The sequence below is a fragment of the Mustela lutreola genome, chromosome 9 (genome assembly GCF_030435805.1).
Source record: "Mustela lutreola isolate mMusLut2 chromosome 9, mMusLut2.pri, whole genome shotgun sequence".
Lineage (NCBI taxonomy): Eukaryota > Metazoa > Chordata > Mammalia > Carnivora > Mustelidae > Mustela > Mustela lutreola.
Window position 1 is genome coordinate 21,847,461 of NC_081298.1, and position 14,585 is coordinate 21,862,045.

General features: G+C 42.9%; 1 protein-coding gene and 1 pseudogene across 2 annotated transcripts in view; both read left to right on the top strand.

Annotated features, from left to right (window-relative positions):
* Positions 1-1,646, top strand: part of RBL1 (RB transcriptional corepressor like 1) — a 78,337-nt gene extending 76,691 nt beyond the window's left edge. For both annotated transcript variants that reach the window (XM_059133278.1, XM_059133279.1), the window contains one exon: positions 142-1,646. In XM_059133278.1, coding sequence (XP_058989261.1) covers positions 142-312 — 171 coding nt within the window. In that variant the 3' untranslated portion in view covers positions 313-1,646. The remainder of the gene's footprint in view (positions 1-141) is intronic.
* A 549-nt stretch (positions 1,647-2,195) lies between these two features.
* Positions 2,196-2,882, top strand: LOC131807718 (uncharacterized protein C14orf119 homolog; annotated as a pseudogene).
* Positions 2,883-14,585: the final 11,703 nt, after the last annotated feature.

Here is a 14,585-nt window from a genome sequence, read left to right on the forward strand (position 1 = left end):
AATCTTTAAAAAAATAATATACTCTCTACCCTACTGTTGAGCTTTGGATAGAGTACTAGAGAAAACAGTTAGCTTATTAGTCCCTTGCTGTTATTTCCTCTTTTTTCCCCCTTTTACTCACACATGTCCTCTATTTTGCAGAGTTTGAAAGATATCAACAATATGATCAGGCAGGGTGAACAGAGAACCAAGAAGCGAGCAATAGCCATCGATGGTGATGCAGAATCACCTGCCAAACGCCTCTGTCAAGAAAATGATGATGTTTTGCTTAAACGACTACAGGATGTTGTCAGTGAGAGAGCAAATCATTAATGCCCTTTCTATTTCTATGATAAAAGCACTTTCAGGTGGCAGAGTGTTAAGAGCTCTATCCTTCAAAACTTTCAGCCCTGTAGATGGAAAGTATCGAGTTACACAAAAAATTGCACCAAAATTAAGTGCTTTTTTTTTTTTTAACATTTATCCAAAATATAGTTAACAGTGTATTTTGAGTTGGACTAGAAAGCAATATTTCAAGTGCCTTTTAAACATTTTAGTAGTTAAATAATTTTTTTAAATGTCTATTCCTTGGTTTAGTTTTTAAGATGAAATCAGGAGTTAACTCATAATTTTTTAGCTCATTTTTTAAAATAAATGTCTCCTCCTTCTGTGCTTTGTAATATGAAGGTAAATAATCTGTTTTTAATAAGGATGCTTTGAAATATCTCTGTTCTAAATTTAATATTGAGTAGAGGGGCACCTGGCTGGTAGAACATGAGACTCTGGATCTCAGGGTCATGAGTTTGAGCCCCATGTTGGGCATAGAGATTACTTAAAAAATTAAATATATATATATATATATATATTGAGGTAGGGTTTGGTTCCCAAAGCACCTGGGCTAAGGGATGATGCACTAGTCCGCCTCTGACCCACTTTGGCAACTCCACATCCAGGTGCCACTGCCATTCTGGATTGTCTAGCTCCCTTCTCATGCCCTTTCCCTCTTTGAGCATAAGCAGATTTGTACCTGAGCCCATGCATTACAATGCTTCTTGCCTTCTAACCCTAAGCCCTCTTAGTTGATGTCACAGCCTAATAAAAGGGGTACTTGGGTGCAGCTCTCCAAAGAATCAGCTGTTCAATATTAACTTTTTCTAATGTGTTTCCAGAATCTGGAAGGACATGGATAAACCATTCTTAATTAATTTTGAGAAAGTTATGAAATGTATGTTTTTTAAACTGCAAACCTTATTTTTTTAAATACAAAATGTTTAACTTAACTTATATCTAACCCTCACTAATTCAAGTTAGTCTAAGATTTGGCTGTAAATTTGTAATTGCTATTGTCAGGAATTTTATTTTTAAACTTTAAGAAAAGTGATTTTGGTAATACATTACTTTTCTGAAAATTACATCCTCATTTTTTGTGTAGTATCTACACATGTTATAAGCCAAATAACATCAAATTTGTCTACTAAAGTCCTTGTATATATTTTTATGTAGCTGTAACTATTATGTCATTTTCATCCTCCTTATTAATGTGGAAAATATACATGAGCATTGTACATTGACTATGTAAGAAGTTCTGGATATGTTTTTATCAATTTTTAAGACAATATCCGTGTACATAAAATAGCTAATAAAATGGAGTTTTTGAGATATTGAAAGACACTGTATTTGTGTTGTTTTTGCATGACTAGAAGCAATTCTGCAGCCATCTACAACCTATACCTTCTTAAATACCTGCTTTATGTCTTTTAAATACCTTAGTGTAACTTCAAAGTTAATGTTGTGGTAGTTTCCAGGAGCTAGGAAGAGACTGGGGAGTGGCTGCTTGAATACGGGGTATTTTTTTGAGATGAAAACATTTTAGAACTTGATCTAGAAGGTGGTTGTATAGTGTGAATTTACTAAATGACACTTTAAATTTTGTTTTTTAAAGATTTTATTTATTTATTGGACAAAGAGAGATCACAAGTAGGCAGAGAGGCAGGGGGGCCCAGGGTGGGGAGGGGGGTTGGGGAGAGCAGGCTCTTCACTGGGCAGAGAGCCTGATGCAAGGGGCTCAATCCCAGGACCCTGAGATCATGACCTGAGCTGAAGGCAGAGGGTTAACCCACTGAGCCACCCAGGCACCCCACTAAGTGACACTTTAAAATGATTATTTTAAAAAGTAAAATGAGGGGGCTGGCCCTGCTTAGGATTTTCAAGAAACATGGAATCGGTGGCAACAGTTGGAGTTTAAGCACTTTTGTGATAGTCTCTGGATCCCTGTGAGAGGAAAGGGAAGGATGTCACTGGAATCATCTTCCTCTTTGATCCCACTATACTTCCTTTCTCCCTTTCCCTCAGTACCAGAGAGTATTACTAACTCTTCCCGTCCCCAATGTCTTACATCACTTCCCAGGAGATGAAGTGTATTCTGCACTGGTTTGCCAGTTGGTTAGGTCCCCGGCATGAAGGTTTCCTATAGGACATGGTAGCTAAGGCAGTGCCAGGAAAATTACAGCCACTGCTGGAAGGGCTGGAGCAGCTTAATGTGTTTGGAGCAAGCCGACTACCTCATATCTTTGAGTGCCAGGTACATCTTTGGGATCAGTGGTTTCGAGGCTGGGCTGGGCAGGAGCGTAACGAATTAGTCAGGCAGCTGGTGGTCAGACTTATGGCAGTTTTACCAGGCAGTGGCTGCTATAACTGGTAAAGATTGATGGGCATTAAAATCAAAGAAGATAATCACAGCTGATGGAGCCCCAACTTGACTGTGAGAACTTCAGATGTGTCACTTAAGAGTTCTAGTATTATCTATATATTATCCTGATCGGCTGACCGGACTTGTTGATGAGTACAGGCTTGATTATATCTTTGGGGATGGGGAGGGGCTAAGGGAGAGAGAGAATCTTAAGCAGGCTCCATGCCCAGTACCAGGCCCAAAGCGGGACTCGATCTCACAACCCTGAGAGCATGACCTGAGCCAACATCAAGAGTTGGACGCTTGGCTGACTGAGCCACGCAGGCGTCCCAAGCCTTGGTTATTTCCAACGTTAACGGCCTATCAACTGGACTGCTTACATAAACTTTTTCCATCTAAGTAAAACCAGATCAGCAGTCAATCCCTCAAGAATTTCATGGCTTCTGGGCTTCCTGGGTGGCTCAGTGGGTTAAGCCTCTGCCTTCAGCTCAGGTCATGATCTCAGGGTCCTGGGATCGAGTCCCGTATCAGGCTCTCTGCTCAGCAGGGAGCCTGCTTCCTCTTCCCTCCCTCCCTCTCTCTGCTTGACTCTCTGCCTACTTGTGATCTCTCTCTGTCAAATAAATAAAATCTTAATAAAAAAAAGAATTTCATGGCTTGTTTTACAAGTATAACCAGAAGGAACATACATATTAGAATTCAAGTGTATTGCTGACCCATGGGCTATAAAGTAAAGCCTTCCTAGAAACAGGAGAGAAGGACAATAAAAGGTCATGTTTTTGTAGTTTAACTGGATTCACATGGCTGGCTTCACTGCCCTTACCAGAGTCTGGCATAATTATGTGACATCCTAACTTAGCTTTCCTAGTCATGATTTTACAAAATTACAAAATAATCAGGAGAGTAGTTAGTTATACCTTCCATACTGATGTTTGTTTGAATCCAAATAGCAATGGGTTTTCCTAAAGCGTATGTGATATTCTTGGAGCTGGTAACAGATTCCTATTCTGTAAGTTTGCTCTGTGATATGAAAATAAGTGACACTCTGTAGTTTGAAGGGTTTATTTCTTGTATCAAAATAATGAGTCGTCAAAAAAATTAGAATGAGGGGCGCCTGGGTGGCTCAGTGGGTTAAAGCCTCTGCCTTCGGCTCAGGTCATGATCTCAGGGTCCTGGGATCGAGCCCCACATCGGGCACTCTGCTCAGCAGGGAGACTGCTTCCCTCTCTGTCTCTCTGCCTGCCTCTCTACCTACTTGTGATCTCTGTCAAATAAATAAAGTCTTAAAAAAAAATTAGAATGATTATTTTTATGTGTGATGAATTTCACCTCAATTCAAAAAATGCCTTAGACACATAAAGAAACAGGACGACTTGAAGTCCTTGGAATGAAATTGTGAAGCAAATTATACTGAATTAAGGAAAGCACTCTTAGGAGTCCAAACATTTCTCCAGATGAGACTCACAGCTTAAAGTTCTTTCCTAATTAAGAATATTTTTTCAGGGGCGCCTGGGTGGCTCAGTGGGTTAAGCCTCTGCCTTCGGCTCAGGTCATGATCTCAGGGTCCTGGGATCGAGCCCCACATTGGGCTCTCTGCTCAGCAGGGAGCCTGCTTCTCCCTCTCTCTGTCTGCCTGCCTCTCTGCCTACTTGTGATCTCTCTCTCTCTCTCTCTGTGTGTCAAATAAATAAAAATATTAAAAAAAAAAAAAGAATATTTTTTCAAAGATGTTTTATTTATTTATTTGTCAGAGAGAGACAGCAAGAGAAGGAACACAAAGAGGTGGCATGGGAGAGGAAGAAGCAGGCCTCTTGCTGAGCAGGGAGACCAATGCGGGGCTCGATCCCAGGACCTGGGACCATGACCCAAGCCGAAGGCAGATGCTCAGTGACTAAGCCGCCCAGGCGCCCCTCCTAATTAAGATTTTTATGTGTTTACATTAAATCAGATTTTTTTTAAGAAGATAATATTCCTGGGGCGCCTGGGTAGCTCAATGGTTTAAAGCCTCTGCCTTCGGCTCAGGTCATGATCACAGGGTCCTGGGATCAAGCCCGCATCGAGCTCTCTACTCAGCAGCGAGCCTGCTTCCTCCTCTCTCCCTCTCTGCCTGCCTCTTTGCCTTCTTCTGATCTCTGTCAAATCAATAAAAATCTTTTAAAAAAAGAAAAAGATAATATTCCTGGATGGCTCGGTCATTTTAGCGTCTGTCTTCTGCTCAGATCATGATCCCAGAGTTGAGGCCCATGTTGGGCTCCCTGCTCAGCAGCAGAGCCCACTTCTCCCTCTCCTTCTGCCCTTCACTCACTCTGTTTCTCAAATAAATAAAAATTTTTTTAAAAAATAATATTCCTGGGGCGCCTCGGTGGCTCGGTGGGTTAAAGCCTCTGCCTTCGGCTTGGGTCATGATCCCAGGGTCCTGGGATCGAGCCCGCATCGGACTCTCTGCTCAGCAGGGAACCTGCTTCCCTTCCTCTCTCTCTGCCTGCCTCTCTGCCTAATTGTGATCTCTGTCTGTCAAATAAATAAATAAAATCTTAAAATAATAATAATATTCCTGCTTGTTTTTATTTTCTTTTTTCCTCTTCTTTTATAGTACTTTTGCTAAGTGAAAAACATTAGCAGCTACCTGCTATATTCCTGGCCCTTAACTGGGTGCAAGGGATATAAAAATAAACCAACCATAGTTCCTGTGCTCGAGATATTGTAACCCATTACTACAGTTGTTCCTTGAAAGTACCAGGGATCTCCACACACACATGCCTCACAGCCCACTGTTTAAGATCCATGTATAATTTTTTACCCCCTTTCAAATATTTAATTACTAATAGCATACTTTTGACTGGAAGCCTTACCAATATCCTAAACAGTTAATTAACACTTACTTTGTATGCTGTATGTATTATACACTGTATTCTTACAATTAAAAATATGTTTTGGGGCGCCTGGGTGGCTCAGTGGATTAAAGCCTCTGCCTTCAGCTCGGGTCATGATCCCAGGGTCCTGGGATCGAGCCCTGCATCGGGCTCTCTGCTTCACAGGGAGCCTGCTTCTCCATCTCTCTCTTCCTGTCTCTCTGCCTACTTGGGATCTCTGTCTGTCAAATAAATAAATAAATAAATCTTCAAAATATATATATATATATATGTTTTAAATGTTAAGAAAATGATAAGGAAAATACATTTATAGTACTATACTATTATCAGGAAGAATCTGCAAGTTAAGTGGAATCACACAGTTCAAAACCATGTTGTTCAAGAGTCAACTGTAGAACAAGTATAGTAATAGACCTCTACACAAAGAGGGATGGTGTTGGGACACCAGGGTGTTTCAGTTGGTTGGTTGTGTCTTTTTTTTTTAAGACTTTATTTATTTGACAGAGATCATAAGTAGGCAGAGAGGCAGGCAGAGAGAGAGAGAGAGGAGGAAGCAGGCTCCCTGCCGAGCAGAGAGCCCGACACGGGGCTCGGTCCCAAGACCCTGAGATCATGACCCAAGCTGAAGGCAGAGGCTTAACCCACTGAGCCACCCAGGTGCCCCTGGTTGAGTGTGTCTTATTCTTGGTTTCCGTTGAGGTCATGATCTCTGGGTTGTGAGATCCAGCCTCACCTCAGGCTCCACAATTAGCGAGGAGTCTGCTTGAGATTCTCCCTCCCTCCTGGTTCTTCCTCTCTCTCCCTCTCTCTCTCAAATAAATAAATCTTCCAAGAAGGATAGTATTAACATACAGAAGGGTATGATTTACTCTGCCTGGGCAAGTGTGTCAGGGAAATCTAAAATCACTCTAAAGGGGAAGCTAAGTGATAATTTAGTCCTTAGGGATGCATAACTGTTTGCCATTCAGAGAGCACAACCTGTAGAAAGTCCCAGAGGCATGAAAGTTTCACAGATCTGGGAATTGCATGTATTTAGTGAGGCTGGATTATAATGTACATATGCAAAAATACCATGCAATGTAGGGCTAGGGGAACCGGCAGGGGCCTTTCATAGTAGGGTTTGTTTTTTTTTTAAAGATTTTTTTTTTTTTTTTTTGACAGAGAGAAATCACAAGTAGATGGAAAGGCAGGCAGAGAGAGAGAGAGGAGGAAGCAGGCTCCCTGCCAAGCAGAGAGCCCGATGTGGGACTCGATCCCAGGACCCTGAGATCATGACCTGAGCCGAAGGCAGCGGCTTAACCCACTGAGCCACCCAGGCGCCCCATAGTAGGGTTTTTTAATGTAGGTTAAGGAATTCAGGCCTTGATCATTCCCAGTAGGTCTCAACATTGGCTATAACTGAGGAGCTTCGAAAAACTCCAGTGGATGTGTCCCTCCCCTAGAGTTGTTAATGGATTTGGGAAACATCAGGGTTTCTAAATACACCCTAGGTAAGCACCTAAGGTTGAGAATCACTACTATAGATGACTGCAAGTCGCTAAGGAAGTTTTGGTGTTTTGGGTTTTGTTTTTTTTTTTAAGATTTTATTTAACACAGAGAAAGACTGGGAATTTGAGAGAGGGAATACAAGGAGGGTGTGGCAGAGGGGGAAGCAGGCTTCCCACTGAGCAGGAAGCCCAGTGCAGGGGTCCAGCCCAGGACCCTGGGATCATAACCTGAGCCAAAGGCAGACACTTGATGACTGAGCCACCCAGGTGCCCCCTAAGAGGTTTTATATATTTATTTTTTTTATATTTTAGGTTCTGTTTCCTTTTTTATTAATAATTTTGTCCTTTTTTTATTTTTTAAAACATTTTATTCATTTATTTGACAGAGGGGAAGAGATCACAAGTAGGCAGAGCAGCAGGCAGAGAGAGGTGGAAACGGGCTCCCTGCTGTGATGCGGGACTTGATCCCAGGACCCTGAGATCATGACCTGGACCAAAGGCAGAGGCTTAACCCACTGAGCCACCGAGTCGAGTCCGCCCTCCCCGCCCCGACAAGAGGTTTTAATTTTAGGTGGATAACGGCAAAATCTGATGTTTATTTTAGAAGAACAATTCCCAAGCTTGCCCAAGGGATAAGGATTACCTGAGACACATGTTAACAGTACAGATTCCTAGGTCCCACGCTTGACCGTGGAAAAATAATCTCCAGGGGAAGGACCTGGGAATTTTGTTTTGTTAACCTCTGTTCCAAGTAATATTTACCCTCAAGCTAGTTAGAGACCTGGTAGTGCTTCTCAAATTTAATGAACAGAGGAATCACCAGGGACTGTTAATCCTGTTAAAACTCCGGATTCTAATTCAGTAGATCTGAGGTTGGGCCTAATCTGCTTTTCTAACAAGCTCCCTTAACATCAATGCTGCTAGCTTTGAATAGCAAGGTTTAGAAATCTGGAAGCTGTGCCAAGGATGGATTAGAGGATGGGTAGACTGATATGAGAAACAAATTAGGTTTGTAGTTTTTTGTTTTGTTTTGTTTTAATTCATTTGACAGAGAGAACAGAAGAACACAGGCAGGGGGAGAGCAGGAGAGGCAGAAGCAGGCCCCTCACTGAGCAGAGAGTCTGATGCAGGGCTCAATCCCAGGACCCTGGGATCAGGACCTGAGCCAAAGGCAGATGCTTAACCAACTAAGCCACCCCCTTGTCCCAGGTTAGTAGTTCTTAACTTGGAGTAATTTTGTCCCCTTAAGGAACATTTGGCAATGACTAGAGGCATTGTTGTTTGTATTTTTGGTCATCACAATTCCTAGGGCCAGGCATGCTAGCTGGTATCTGCTACCTGGTTTCTAGTGAGTAGAAGCCAGGGATACTACTAACCATCCTGCAATGCATAGGGCAGCTCCCATAACAAAGAATTATCCAGCCCAACATGTCACTAGTGCCAATCCCTGAATTAAGTAAACACATGGTGGGCACCTGGGTGGCTCAGTCAGGTAAGCCTTCAGCTCAGTTAATGATGTCCGGGTCCTGAGATTAAGCCCCACATCAGGCTCCCTCCTCAGTGGGGAAGTCTGCTTCTCCCTCTCCCTTTGCTGCTCCCCTGCTTGTGCTCTCATTTGCATGCTCTTTCTTTCAAATAAATAAATCTTTTTTTTTTTTTTTTTAAGATTTTATTTATTCACTTGATACAGAGAGATACAGAGAGCATGAGCAAGGGGAGAGGCAGAGGGAGAGATAGAAGCAGATTCCATGCTGAGCCAGGAGCCTAATGTCGGGCTGGATCCCAGGACTTGGAAATCATGACCTGAGCTGAAGGCAGGCGTTTAACTATCTGAGTCACCCAGGTGCCCAATAAATAAAATCTTAAAAAAAAAAAAAAAAAAAAAAGAAAGAAAGAAAGAAAAAAGTGAACACCTGGTCCAGAAGAGATGTATGCTTTAAATACTGATAGTGGGGATAGAAGAGGAACAACATAACTGGGCATGTATGGGGTCCCAGTCAAGAATGACTTTCCGGGGGCACCTGGGTGGCTCAGTGGGTTAAAGCCTCTGCCTTCGGCTCAGGTCATGATCTCAGGGTCCTGGGATCAAGTCCTGCATCGGGCTGTCTGCTCACTGGGGAGCCTGCTTCCCCCTCTCTCTCTGCCTGCCTCTCTGCCTACTTGTGATCTCTCTCTGTCAAAAAATAAATAAATTAAATCTTAAAAAATAATTTAAAAAAGAATGACTTTCCAGAAAGGATTAATGATAATAGATTCCAGGTGGGGTAACTAATACACATGTGAGGTTATTTGGCATCAGTGACAAACCCTTAATAGGTTAAGAAAAGAAAATGTTCTGGAGGTCTCGGATCCTAGGCAGTAGTTTCATTAAATTGCCCAGTGGTAAGAATCACTGTTGAGGATTTATTAACTATACAGATCGGAAGTGTGGTGCAGTTTGGTGAAGCATCCCAGGCTGTTCATTTTTTTTTTTTTTAAGATTTTATTTATTTATTTATTTTTATTTGACAGAAATCACAAGTAGGCAGAGAGGCAAGTGGAGAGAGAGAGGAGGAAGCAGGCTTCCCATTGAGCAGAGAGCCTGATGCGGGGCTTGATCCCAGGGCCCTGGGATCATGACCTGAGCCGAAGGCAGAGGCTTTAACCCACTGAGCCACCCAGGTGCCCCCCACCCCCAAGCTGTTCTTAACCAGGCAAGTTCAGAACCAGCAGAAGAGGATAAAGGCCAAGAGTATGGAGCTCCGGGTTCAAATAACCTTCCTGACACTGCACCACCGAACCCAACTGAACTGCACTGTTGACTGACTTCGTCATCATTTCAGGACATAATTACAGAAAATGACATTGATTGTACAGAAATTAGAAGATACATAAACAAAACAAAACAAAAAAGACAAAAAACCTATAGTCCCTACTCAGAGATCATCTTTTTAAATATTTTATTTGAGAGACAGAGACCGAGCACAAGGGGTGGAGGTAGGGAAGGGCCAGGGAGGACAAAAGCGGACTCCACGCACCAGTTCGCCTGACACAGGGCTCGATCTCAGGACCCTGGGTATATGACCTGGGCTGAAGGCAGTGAGAGGTCACCTTTTTAAAGATTTTTATTTTTAAGTAACCTCTACACCCAACATGGGGCTTGAACTCACAACCCTGAGATCAACAGTCACGTATTCCCCCAACTGAGCCAGCCAGCAACTGTTGATCTTGGGGTTGTGAGTTTGTACCTCAAGTCAGGTGTAGAGATTACTTAAAAATCTCTTTTGAAAAAATTTTTGTTAGTTATTTTTCACAAGAAGGAAAGGTGTAAGTCTTAAATTGTATATGCTATAATGAAATTTTTTCCGGCTTTACTGAGGTGTAATTTACATAGAGTAAGATGTACCCATTTTCAGTATACAGTTTGATGAACTTCATTAATTGTATGTAATTGTATAACTACCACTACAATCCATATATAGAACATTTCCACCACTTCAAAACGTTTCCTTATGCCCTCTGATCTTCCCTGCCCTCCCCACATCCTGCCCACCACACACTCCAATCAGTCAACTGCTAATCTTTTTGTCACTAGAGTTTTGCCTTTTCTTTTTCCTTTTTTTTTTAAGATTTTATTTATTTATTTGACAGACAGAGATCACAAGTAGGCAGAGAGGCAGGCAGAAGGGGGGGTGGGGGGGTGGGAAGCAGGTGCTCTGCTGAGCAGAGCCCAATGTGGGGCTCCATCCCAGGACCCTGGGATCATGACCTGAGCCCAAGGCAAATGCTTTTAACCCACTGAGCCACCCAGGTGCCCTAGGGTTTTGCCTTTTCTAGAATTTCATATAAAATATATGTATACACAATACGTAACTTTTTGTATTTGAGTTCTGTCATTTAGTATAATGTTTCTGAGATTCATTCATGTCGGATGTGTAAAGAATTTGTTTCTGTGCTGAGCAATTTTCCATACTGTGGATTGTTTAAAAAAAAAAAAATTTAAAAAGTAGAAGGAAGGAGAAGGACAGAAAAAGAAAACACAGACCCAAAATGGTGTTACTTAGACTAACTTCCCAAACCAGTGCTTAATTCATACATAATCTTACTGCAGTTTCAACCTCCCCTAGAAATGTATTTTAACTGAATGGGACCTCAGAACTACTTAGAGCTTGTAGCCTGTATGTTCCCACATGGTTCGCATTCAGCTTTTAACACTTCACCCTTTTTCACTTTTCCCATCCATACCAGTCTCCTCGCCCTTTCCCATATCCAGACATGATCCTGTCTCAAAGCTTTTGTAGCTGCTGTTCTCTTTGGCTGGAATGCTTTTTCCCCAGACACCTGCATGGCTGACTCCTTCATCTCCTTCAAGTCTCTGCCTAAATGGCACTTTCTCGGGGTGCCTGGGTGGCTCAGTGGGTTAAGGCCTCTGCCTTCAGCTCGGATTGTAATCCCGGGGTCCTGGGATCGAGCCCCGCATCGGGCTCTCTGCTTGTTGGGGAGCCTGCTTCCTCCATTTCTCTCTGCCTGCCTCTCTGCCTACTTGTGATCTCTGTCTGTCAAATAAATAAATAAAAATCTTTTAAAAACAAACAAATAAATAAATAAATGGCACTTTCTCAAAGTGCTACCCTATCCCAGAACTGTGACTCTGCCCTCTCCACTCCCACTGTTGTGCAACTGATCTTCAAGATTTTTTCATCTTGCAAAACTGAAACTCTCCACCCAGTAGATGACTTTCCTTTTATCCTTCCCTCCTGTTCCTGGCCATCACCATTCTAATTTCTATGAGTTACACTACACTAGACCCTTCATATAAGTGGAATCATAAAGTATTCGTCTTTTTGTGACTGGATTATTTCACCCGACACAATGTCCTCAAGTTCATCCATGTTGCATGTCTAAATTCCCTTTCCTTTTCTTTTTTTTTTAAGAAGCATTGGTCAATCAGTTTATTCTTTCTTTCTTTTTTTTTTTTTTAAAGATTTATTTATTTATTTGTTTGTTTGTTTGTTTTTAAAGATTTTATTTACTTATTTGACAGAGAGAAATCACAAGTAGATGGAGAGGCAGGCAGAGAGAGAGGGAAGCAGGCTCCCGGCTGAGCAGAGAGCCCGATGCGGGACTCGATCCCAGGACCCTGAGATCATGACCCGAGGGGAAGGCAGCGGCCCAACCCACTGAGCCACCCAGGTGCCCCTATTCTTTATTTTTTAAGATTTTATTTATCTGAGAGAGACAACATGAGCTGGGGGAGGGGCAAAAGGAGAGTGACAGGCAGAATCCCTGCTGAGCAGGAGGCCTGATGTGATGTGGGGGCTCCATGCGGGGCTGGATCCCAGGACCCTGAGATCATGACCAGAGCCAAAGTCAGACACTTAACCAAATGAGCCACCCAGGCTTCCCCGAATTTCCTTCTCTTTTTAAGGCTCAATAACACTCCATTTTATGTGTATACATTTTTTCATCCATTCATCTGTCCTTGGACTGAAGCCCAATTTTTAATCTGAAGATGTAGCCTGTCTTTCCACACTAGTCTTGTGTGACTCAGATTTATTTAAGCATCCCCCATATTCTGGGAAGTCCCTCGTGTTGTTTCGTTTTCGTCCTGAAGTTTCGTTTTCCTTCTGAAATTTCGTTTTCTTCCTTTGCCGTGGGAAGCATCATCACAGATCCTCCCACCCCCATCCCCCACAGAAAGAACTCAGCCTGTTGGAAAATTTCCAGGCAACAAAAGTGGTGGGGGTGGAGGGGGGTATTAATGTGCTCCAATGCCACTCTTCTCCTCTTAATCAATCCTCTTCTAAACCTTCTGTCCCACTTGCCTCCAGCAAACCCCAGATGCGTTACCTTTACTGTGCCTTCCCTGAACTTCCCACCTCAGAAGACAGAACACGAGCCGGCTTCCACCAACACCCTGAAATTTCAGTGCCCCCTTAACTACTTGCCCAAGGAAAAGGGTCTTTTCCCCCCAAGGAACCCTGCTTTCCTCCCAGGAATCTGGTGCCAGTTCCACACCCCGCCTCCTCCAGACACTCACACCATACCCAGAGAGCTCTAGGTTAAGGAAAGTCACTTTCTTGCCATCAGTTCACTTCTTTCTTTCTTTCTTTCTTTCAAGTTCCTGCAGTCAGTTCACCTTTTCTTTCTTTCTTCCTTTCTTTTTTTTTTTTTTTTAAGATTATTTATTTATTTATTTGACAGAGAGAGATTACAAGTAGGCAGAGAGGCAGGCAGAGAGAGAGAGGAGGAAGGAGGCTCCCTGCTGAGCAGAGAGCCCAATGTGGGACTCAATCCCAGGACCCTGACAGACAGAGATCACAAGTAGGCAGAGAGAGAGGGGGAAGCAGGCTCCCCGCTGAGCAGAGAGTCCAACATGGGGCTCCATCCGATGATCCTGAGATCATGACCTGAGCCGAAGGCAGCGGCTTAACCCACTGAGCCACCCAGGCGCCCTCTTTTTTTTTTTTTTTTTTTAAGTAGGCTCTGTGCCCCGATGCCCTGGGCTTGAACTCATTACCTGAGATTAAGAATCACCCACTCTAGCGATGAGCCAGCCCAGTGCCCCTCCTGCAGCCACTTCAAATAGAAGTGGTATTTCTCTTTCCTAGGGATAGAGGTTTTTCTTGGGCCTGTGAAAAATGAGTAAGAGCATCTTAAACCCTATGTTTAGTGGTCTACTTGAATGCACAATATAGGTAAATTCAGTTTATTATGCAAATGTAACTCCAAAGACAAATCCTTCAATCTCAGGTTACAGATTTAAGCTCTACCTTCATAGAAATTCTGAGACTCTTTTCCTTGTTAATAACAGTGGTTAACAAGTCCCAAGCATATGAATGCCTTCAGACATTCTCTTTGAGATAAGGGTCAGGTTTTTAAATGAGAAGGACCACAAGGTAAACAAAGTATTTCACTTGGGGAGGAAATGTAAAAAAAATTATGAAAGCCTCTCTTAACACTTGAATCATCAGGTGTTTGTTAATAAAGACAGTGCACTTCAGCAAGGGGAAAGAGACAAGTACATGTGACTTTATTTTGCATGATATCCAATAGCACAGGACCCAAAATTCCTGGACCCAAAGATTGGCAACCACAAAAGTCAAACTGTCCAACCTTAGATCATCAGCTCAGGAGTAGAGTCACCTAGAACATGTTGGCCATGTGTAGGCCAAGACTGCCCAAACAAAATAATGCAGACCGAGTGGCATTTTTAAATAACAGAAATTTAGTTTCTCTTCTGGAGGCCAGAAGTCCACGATCAAGGTGCTACCACAATTGATTTCTGCTAAGACCTCCCTTCCTGGCCTCCAGACAGCCACATTCTTGCTGTGCACTCACGTGGCCCTTCTGTTGTGTGTGCACGGGGAAGGAGATGTTACCAAAGGGAAGTGCATCCATGCTCCTGATGCACAGTAAGCCAATGTCTGACAAAGCAGTTTTTATAGAAGCTGCTTTTAGACAACAGGCTTGAGCAATGGAATGTAGAAAGGGCTCAGAGACACCCCCTGGCTGATTCTAGACAGGCCCACCAGATGACCCAACTCACAATATCCATAGGCCCTAACTAACCAATGG